The sequence below is a fragment of the Balaenoptera musculus genome, chromosome 9 (genome assembly GCF_009873245.2).
Source record: "Balaenoptera musculus isolate JJ_BM4_2016_0621 chromosome 9, mBalMus1.pri.v3, whole genome shotgun sequence".
Taxonomy (NCBI): domain Eukaryota; kingdom Metazoa; phylum Chordata; class Mammalia; order Artiodactyla; family Balaenopteridae; genus Balaenoptera; species Balaenoptera musculus.
Genome location: NC_045793.1, coordinates 58515826 through 58525800, shown reverse-complemented (window position 1 = coordinate 58525800; position 9975 = coordinate 58515826). Strand labels below are relative to the sequence as shown.

The following is a 9975-nucleotide window of genomic DNA, read 5'->3' as shown; positions in this document are numbered from 1 at the left end:
CCCTGAAACAAGAGAAGCCACTGCAGTGAGAAGCCAGCGTACTGCAATGAAGAGCAATCCCAGCTCACTGCAACTAGAGAAAGCCCACACGCAGCAACGAAGATCCAACACAGCCAAAAATAAATCAATAAATAAATTAATTAATTAATAATAATAATCATTTAAATGTAACCATCATCATGCCATCATAAATTACATAATCATCGTCATGCCATCATCATCACCACTGAAAAATGCAAAACGTACTTTCCTGTTTATCCTTATAAATCATAATATACTCTGTAATTTCCACCTATATCTGAGTAAGTATAATTTCTGTAAATTCCATGATCTTAAGGGTTTTATCTAATTCACTCCTGTATCCTGTAGGCCTAAACCAGTGCCCAGTACATAGAGGGAGCTCCAAATATTTTTGTTGTTGAATAAATAAATGCATACATACATTTACATATACGTTAATATGGATTATTTTTCATGACTGTAGAATTTTACAAGGATCTATTTCCTTCATTTTAAGTGTAACTTTTGCACAATAACTTTGGAGCCAATTTCTGAAATTTATAATCCACCTATTTTAATCCCTCCCTGTCCATTTTCATGTTCAATGAAATTACGCACTCTTTAATATTAGATTTTTTTTTTTTTAAAGAAAAAGAGGTCATCATTTAATGTGTGTCTGAGCCAAAAGGAAAAGGAAGCAATGGCATCAGTGAGGCTCTCCGTTCTCCCAGTGTCAGTGAATGGTTTTTAATTGTCTGTGGATTCCTCCCTTCAGATTGAGTGTAGCTTGACTGGAAAAGGTGCTGCTGATGTCCTGGTCTTCCCTGGTTAGGACAGCTCAATGCACAGAGTACGGTATGAGGTTTCACCCTAACAGGAGAGGGGCCCCAGCACTTTCCTTCTGTGATCCTCCCACTCCTTCTATTAAATCAAAGATATCTTCTCACTGGTCCCTGCTCTCCTAGACTGTTCTAATAGAAAGAGGGGCTCACTTCTCATTGATCATCATCCTTCTAAGACTCAATTAGAAGAGATAAGGGTAGAGTATAACTATTACTGACTCAAATATATTTGTCTTACTTGGTGGGATAAGCTTAACAGATCAAACTGTATGATGATTAGTCATATCCTGTAAACTATACAAACTTATTACTGATTCATATGATATTAATACCCAAATATACTTACTTTCAAAAGGCTATACACAGAAATATGAATTTTGTTCTATTTTTAAATTACTTTTATTTTTAAACTAGATAATATATTTGCAAGATCCCAAAATCAAAACTTTATGCAAAAATATACAATGAGAAATCTCCATCTCATCCTTTCCCACCTGACTATACCCAACATTGGCCCTAATAGGTAGCAATTTTTATTAGTTCCCTGTACAAATGTCCAAAGTTTATTTAAACAAATAAAAGCAGATGTAAATAGGTATAATATAATGTGCTCAACATGACTAATCATCAGGCAAATGCAAATCAAAACCACATTGATATATCACCTCACACCTGTTAGAATGGCTATTATCAAAAAGACTAGCAACAACAGTGTTGGTGAGGATGTGGAGAAAAAGGGACCCTTGTGCACTGTTGGTGGGAATGTAAATTGGTGCAAATAGTACAGAGCTTCATCAAAAATTTAAAATAGAATTGCTATATGATCCAGCAATTCCACTTCTGGGTATTTAGCCAAAGAAAATGAAAACATAAGCTTCTAAAAATATATGCATTCCTGTGTTCATTGCATCATTATTTACAATAGGCAAGATATGGAAACAATCTAAGTATCCATTGATGGATGAATGGATGAAGAAATTGTGTTATAGATATACAATGAAATTATTATTCAGCCATAACAAAGGAAAGAAATCTTACCATGTAACAACATGGATGGACCTTGAGGGTATTATGTTTAGTGATATAAGTCAGACAGACAAAGATAAATACCATATGATCTCACTTATATGTGGAATCTAAAAAAAAAAAAGGAAAAGAAAAGAAAAGCAAACTCATTGATACAGGAAACTGAGTGGTGGTTGCTAGAGGTGGGGTGTTGAGAGAGTGAAATAGGTGAAGATGGTCAACAGGTACATGAAAACCTGACTGCAAAAATCACAGGAAATCAAGGAAGTGCAAATTTAGACAATAATGAGATACAAGTTTGCAACCAATATACAAAATAAATTGCCCTGAAATACCAAGTATGGTTAAGCTTCGTATTGTTAATTCTGCCTAGAAATAGAAAAACCAATTTTGCTAATATAATATGAGTTCATAGAATCTAAGTCTCAAAGCACAAAGCACAGTAACTATTTAATCAGATACTGAATGATTACAGAACTAGATATGTGGGAAGAAATTAAACCCATGATTTAAATTCTACTTAACAAATTCCCACTTACTGAAAGTTACTTTTACAATATATCCAAATACACAGTTACCTACCATATTTTTTCATTTTCTTCCTAATGTAAGCTAATACATTTTTAGCAGCTGAACACTCTAAAATCAAGAGGATTTTATTACAATTCTATAGGTTTGCTGAGTTACTATGATGAAACAGTGAGAAAAAAAACATAATTAGATTTAGTAGAAACATCTATGAGATTGGATATTTATTAAGGAAAAAACCTTAAGTGGGCTGACTAATTTGTCATATGGTTGAAAGTACATGAAAAGCAAACGCTAGGACTTGGAGGCACACATGACTGAATAGGTGAATGTGACTCATAGAAATTCAGGATCAGCCTTGTAATCCACAACTCTCAAGAAGTTAGGGGATACAGGTGCTGACTTGGCCCTCCCTGAAGGAAGCAAATGATTTGATCTACCTTCCCAATAACCAGAATAGATGTTTGCTTCCCTATACAACAGAAGAAAACCTTATGACTTGAAAGAAATGAAACAGCTCATTAAAGTAAAACTTTTCAAGCACCAAGGTACTAATCCCATGCCACCTTAAACGTTAAATAACTAATAGTAGCAATACATCCCAAATACTAATTGTTCTATGGTTGTTGGAAAAAATATATCTTTACTTTTTTAAACTCCACCGTGGAGTTGATCATGCTTTGGGATAAAATTATCCCTGGGCTCCCAGTAATCCCAATTGACGTCAACACTTGGAAAAAAGGCAGGAAACTGAAGGAAATAGTTCCAGCTCTTGGTTTGCTATAACCTGCTCTTTCAAAGGCCTGGGGTATCCTGTTCCTTCTCTGAGAGGGGAAGGAAGGTAGTTTCGGAATGAGGATGCTGATATACTTTAGGAAGCTTCTAGAAGTCACTGGCACCTCTCTGGTTTAATAAGGTACACCTATGCATATAAGCAGGAGAAAAGACCTCCTTGAGGAGAAACCTGGGCTTCTATGCCACACTGAAAATTGCAGGGCAAGTTAGTAACTAAACCCATTTGAGCTGGAGCTAACGTGTCAGGGTTTTGCTTGTCTTTCCTTTCACTTTAACCTGGAGCAATTTGCATCCAAAAAACAGAGGGAGAGGGGAAAAATGCTCAAAGAAAGGAAGAAAGGTCCCTTTCTTTGAGGTCGTGCTGCTGGTGCCTTCATGAAAGACTTGAGCAGGCCATATACTTTGTTGTTGGTTTTTTTGTTTGCTTTTTTTCCAGCAACAGAGACATCAATGGTTTAAAGGATGGGGGAGCTTACATGTCTGAAGCAAGGTCCTGGAGTGACATCTCACTGTATAGTGCGGACTGCAGGCGGGACAGGACAGCAGTCTTCACTCCGGGGAAGGGTGGATGGGGAGGGGCCGGTGGATGGTGTGTTGGGAGAGGTTACCAGTTATAGGGGAACTGACGTCAGGCCAGCTCATTAGTTACCAGGGAAACCGGTAGAGGGGCACGCCCCTCACCAGCCCTTTGCTAAGAACAATCACCAGCTGGGGCCTGGGGCAAGGACATAGGAAGGTCAGTCAGTCCCCTGCATAGGGTGTATGTGAAGCAGGCCCTGGTCGGGCAGCGGATGTACAGAGAGCAAGAGAACAGCCATCTTGAGTGGCCTGACCATACACTCCACCCCTACATACGCTGCAGGACCCTTACAATCTTGGTCCACAGCTTTTCCAAGATATCTTTGGGGCCAGGCCATATACTTTGGTGTGCTGCATCCTCAGGCTAAAACCTCTGTAGCTAGGATCCCATGGTGAAAAGTTAAGCTGTGAATCGGGAGAAAGTATTCACAACACCTGTCACCAGCAAAGGATGAGTGGCCAGAATACATGAAGAATTCCAACGAAGCAATGAGAAACAAGGCAAGCGAAGTTTAGAAAGTGGCAAAAGGTTAATTTGTCCCTTTGGAGAAAGAAAGGAGGCGAGCTTGGCCCGGGCCTCCTGGAAGAGGCTGGTAGGCATAGGCGCAGAGCTAAGCATCTGTGCCAATGCCCAATGCCACAGAACTGGAGGGTCGCCACGCCAAGACCTGGCGATCACGTTGGAGATGCAGCTCCCTGCGGGAGGACAGACCAGGGCTGGCCCCCAGGGGCTCCTCTGATCCCCAGCCCATTCCCTTTCTCCAGGCCACTATCGTAGCAACACTCTGAACAAAATCTGTATGACGATAAACCGGTAAGTGCTAGTGTAGACGTGGCTTGGCCTGGTTCCTGACTCAAATAATCTGACTCCATCACCTTTAGGAATTCTACTCACTCAGTTCCCTAATAGTTAATGTTAGATGAAAACATTCCAGGAGTCAGAACTGGATCTGAGACCTGATTTATCAAACCACCTAATCTTTAGATACAGGTCCCAAACACCCAAAAGGTTATGGGGAGAAGTATAAAAGGTAATGCAAAAAAAAAAAACACAAAAAACCAAAAAAACCCCCCAAAACAACAGCCTTCTTAAATCACCAACACTCATTTTCCAGAGATAAAACTTTATTTGAGGCATCAAGCAATATACTGAAAGAGGTGAGTCATGCACAAGTGATGTCCTTATTCCCATAATCGTACATTTGATACTCTCTGTCCTCTTAAAAGGGGTGTGTAGTGCGCAAGATGAGAAGCACATAGCTTTCAGACAAAACCATATCTCTGTGAGCACTTAAGAAAGTCTCCTTTAAATTTTGTTGTTCCTTCTTTAAAAGGCACGTCGGTTTTATTTCAGAAAACTACAACAAACTACTTCTTCCACTGAGGAGGAAGTATCTCCCCAGAGTTATTTATGAAATAATGCAGCTGCCTTTTTCTTTAAAGGGATTCTTGTCTTCTGGAATTCCTTTCACCAGAGGATCTTCTCCAGAACGTTCTTCAATATAGTTCTTTATTTCTTCAGAACATTTAGACACCTTAAGAAGAAAAAGAAAGGAAAGAAAGAATGAATCAGGTCAGGATTGTTCAAACTTTGTCACCACCCTTCAGTGAAATTAATATAATTGGGTACAACCAGAAGTTTTTAAATGAAATAGAATAGAATAAAAATATTAGAGTGCAGCACAGAGGCTATATAATATATATGAATGATACAGTCTATGTAAAATATATTTCTTACTATGGTCAGGGTCAAAAAAGTTTGAAAGTCGCTGTATTAAAAAAATTACCTCCAAATGGACTTGAGGACACGGGGAGGGGGAAGGGTAAGCTGGGACAAAGTGAGAGAGTGGCATGGACATATATACACTACCAAATGTAAAACAGAGAGCTAGTGGGAAGCAGCCTCATAGCACAGGGAGATCAGCTCGGTGCTTTGTGACCACCTAGAGCGGTGAGAATAGGGAGGATGGGAGGGAGACACAAAAGGGAGGAGATACGGGGATATATGTATATATATAGCTGATTCACTTTGTTATAAAGCAGAAACTAACACAGCATTGTAAAGCAATTATACTCCAATAAAGCTGCTAAAAGAAAAAAATTACCTCCAGCATTTTCTATCCACTATGCCTCATATGATTTCCTTCCTCTGCTAAAATACAGTTATGACGTGTCCACCATACTTTAGGAACTGAAACATACTTCACTTTCAATTTTCCATGCTAATGAACAGATGCAATAGTAGATACTCCCCAAATGTTTTGGGGTGTGTCCTGCAAAAAGTCTCACTTCCTGGGTATGTGCCAGGTTCTGCAATTTCATAAAATGATAGAAGCATTGGAGAAAGTCTGACTCCGGAGAGGCTAATGTTGTCCAAAAGTACCCCCCCATCCCCACCCCATGTTTCTGCTCAGAATTGATCATAAGAAAAGACTTATCCGAGACTTAGTCGGCTTATCTGAGGCTTGTGTTTATGTAAGTAGTTTAAACTTTTTCTGAATGGAGGAAGGATTGAATAGTTTCTTCAAAAACTCCACTCAAAAGAGACAGTTTGTAAGTGTGATTTTAGAAAAAGGGAGGGGAATAAACAAGAAAGAAAAAAAAAAAGGATTACTGTCTTAATGAAGGCCTGCATTACTAGTAAGAAATTAGAAGTAAAAATTATAGAAGTTCCAGAAAATTCCAGTGGAGTCCTCTTAAAACTAGGCAAATGTTCCCATTGATTTTGTAATCTAGATTAGTAATCTTCAAACTGTTTTAATGTTGATCACTAAAAAATGTTTGCATATGTATCCCAAAATGTACATAATTATTTACTTATAACTAAGTGCAGTTACTACTGTGTTAATACATCATGTATAATCATAAAATATAAACTAGAAATTATTAAAAGATGAGATTCTAAACTAGCCAAAAATATATCATTTTGCAATATACACACATATCAAATCACTATGTTATATGCCTAAAATTAACATAATGTTTCATGTCTATTATACCGCAATTAAAATTTTTTAAAAATCAAAAATTTAGTGTTTTACTCCCACACCTCAAAGATTCTTGGCACGTCAGTGTGGAGGCCTAGGTGACACAGTTAAAATGTGGCAAAATAAATCTTTACAAATCTTTACAAGTACCATTCTCTCAGGTAACATTTGCTGTCAATCATTGCTGACGTTCATTGTGCGGGCATTTTAAGTGAATTCTCAGAGGTAATGATGTAAGCGTCCATAAGCTGGGCTCTGTGGCCACAGAGAAATTTATGGATAAGACTCATGTTTCCCCAGATTGTATCTGTTCTTAGAGAGGCTTGTTCATTAGGTTTCCAAAAAGATGTGTAACCTCCAGAAGTGAATAATGACTTCTCTGAGGCATTTCCTTCCACGGTCAAGAGGATATGTTTGAACAACAACTAGCTAGAGCCAGAATTCAGCCTGTGAATTTTGTATCCTTGGCCTGAGCGGAGTACACAGCTCAGAAGTGAACAATTTATTGACAGAATAGCGGACTGGGTATCAAGAAGACATGTGTTTTGGTGTTTTAATAACTGCTCTATCATTATCTCTGGGGTCTTAAATAAAAGGCTGGTTAGCCTCCTCGGGATTCAGGTTTTTTAATCCTTAAAAGTGAGTGGGTTGAATGATCTCTAAGAGCCATAATGTTTTTCTAGCACTAACACTCTATAATTCAAAGTTCATAATGAAATGCTGGAATCTTATTATTAGGACGTAGATACCTCTCCCTCTACCCTCTAAGGTTATCCCTGAAGTTTTCTCTCCCTCTGGCACAGACTTGGGGTTTCTGGAACTGGAAAGCCAATCCAGCAGGGTGTGTCCTGAGGAGTGGAGGGAGCTGGCAGGGAGGAACTGCTAATGAATGATACCTTTAACTTCCACACGGTCAGCTGCATCCAGGCCCCCGCCCAATTTCTAATTTGAAGCTTGATAACTGGAAGACACTTGTCTCTTTTTTTCCCTGTAAGTTCTGCACAGTGATACCAAATATCAAGATATTTCAACTTGGCACAGACAATGCTTTACTTTAATATATGCAACTCTGTTTAATTTGTAACCTCTGAGGTTCAATGCGTGAAAAAAATCTAAGTGATCAACAGATACCAAACTGTGGGCTTTGCCATCCACAGAATGGATGCCTTAAAGTTTCAAGAAGCAATCCTATTCACTGGGTCCTGTAACTTTGGTTTTTCCTTTAAACACAGCAGTATTTTTAAAGCTACAGAAACTTTCAACATGTACAAAAAGGACTTTGAACTTCAAAATCCTGGAAGACTAGGGATTTGGAAGTTACAGATTAAATTTGAGAAAAGAAATGTATAAAGAGTAAAACACAAAAAAGCCTGCCCCTTCCAAACATCACTCAAAATGTGCCTTCTGAGTAACAAGACTCTTGTTATGAACAGATTTACCATAACTAGAGCAGGAAGGTAAGTGAACGTATTAACCATACCTACTTCCTTTCCATTTTTTCCTTAACTTTTTCTAATATTAGACCATAGAGAAATAAAATCAGTTTAAATTTTTCTTGCTGGGGAGAAAGGACTACGTTTCTTGCTGGGGAGAAAGGACTATTTTTCCCTTAAAAAATTATCTATCCAAAAACCTCTTCCTGGACTACAGGTTGCCTGATTGAGGAAAAAGGGAAGAAACGAAGGCCTGTATTCCCAGTAAAAACTTAAAGTAAAAATTACAAAGTCTCCAACAAATTTCAGTGGAGACTTCTGAACACTGGGACATATGTTCTAACAGAATTTGTAATCCACTTCAGTGGTCTCTAAAATTTCTAATCATGATCACGAAAAAGAATTTTTGTATGCAGTATAATTATTTGTTTATAAATAAATACAGATACTACTGTATAGGTACTAGTTCATTGCACATACTTACAAAACATAAAGTGGAAATTATAAAGGGATGAGATTTACAAATAAATAAAGATAGATACTGTAATGTTTTGCTCCCAAGCCCCAGTGGACTGTTCATCACACACTTCCTAGAGAGCCCTGATGAAACTCAAAACTAGGTAATTCAAGACTTACATTGTGATTTTTTTTTAAAACCTTTTAAATACCGTTCTTTCCCATTATGAAAAAGATCAAGGAACTAAGTAGCCATCTGCCTTTTCCCTACAGCTTGAGTAGTTTTTAAAACCAACTAACAGCAGGCAGAATTTCTTGTCTGTTCCCCTCATTCTCAAACATTTGGCTTTAAATTACTCATGAGATCCTTGCTCTCTCCTTTACCTCCTGTGATTTCCCCACATCAGCTGGCAGTTCCCAAGCACCACCAAAGCCCTTCTTCAAAAGAAGCTGCAGAAAAAAGGAAAAAAAAAAAAACCCGAAACAAAACCCCAAACCGCCCCCCCCACCCCGCCCGCCAAGAGCCAAAAACTGTTTTACTGCAACAAACTAGGAAAAGCTGACTTTAGTTCATTTCAGAGAAGGAAATATTCTGGGACATCCAACTTACCTGTTGTCTCTGCAACTTGACTTCTTTGCGAAGTTGCTCAACTTCCATCTTCAGCTTTTCCTTTTCTGGCAAATCTTCGATGTGAAGGGCCGGCATTTTCGCCCCAGACTGGGCGCAGGGACAGCTGGGGAAGTGGAGCGGCTGGAAGTGCCGCAAACCAGGGCGCGTCCCGAACTAACTACGTTGCCTGCGCACCCGGCCAGCGCAGGAGGTGACAGCCTCCCCCAGGGCCCAGACGACGTCCCCTCACGCCAGCCCTGCCTAGCGTCCCAGGATCTTAAAACCCCTGCTCTTTTTCAGGTCTCCACTTCCCGAGGCGGCCTGCCCCCGGGAGCCCGGGGAGGGTTGAGTTTGCGAGGGGGCCCAAGGACGCAGAGAGGCTGCGCGCTGCGCTGCGCGCTCTCCCGCGGGGATGCTGGCCGGGCCCGCCCCGGCTCCCGACCCTGCCACGCCCGCGGGGCACCGGCCTGGGCTGGGGCCAAAGGGTTGGAGTTGAGCGAGCCCACCTTCCTGGAGAAACAACAAAAGTTTTACTTTTTGTTCCATTGCTTCCCCCCCCCCCCCCAAGTCACATCCGGGTTTTGTTTGTGAAGCAAGAAAAGAAGGACACTACCCGGCAGGAAATAACGGCCCTTCACCTCTCCAAGAGTTTCAAAAATATACAGCATGTAACTTTCCTCCAGCTACATACATGTTTACTGTGGGAAATGTGGACGCTT

At 39.8% G+C, this 9975-nt stretch overlaps 1 protein-coding gene across 1 annotated transcript; it reads right to left on the bottom strand.

Annotated features, from left to right (window-relative positions):
• Positions 1 to 4874: 4874 nt before the first annotated feature.
• Positions 4875 to 9717, bottom strand: GNG11 (G protein subunit gamma 11). The gene is made up of 2 exons (XM_036864559.1): positions 9257 to 9717; positions 4875 to 5305 (listed from the first exon to the last, which is right to left on the bottom strand). The coding sequence occupies exons 1-2, from the start codon at positions 9350 to 9352 to the stop codon at positions 5180 to 5182; spliced, it is 222 nt and encodes a 73-aa protein (XP_036720454.1). The 5' UTR covers positions 9353 to 9717; the 3' UTR covers positions 4875 to 5179.
• Between the last annotated feature and the right edge of the window lie 258 nt (positions 9718 to 9975).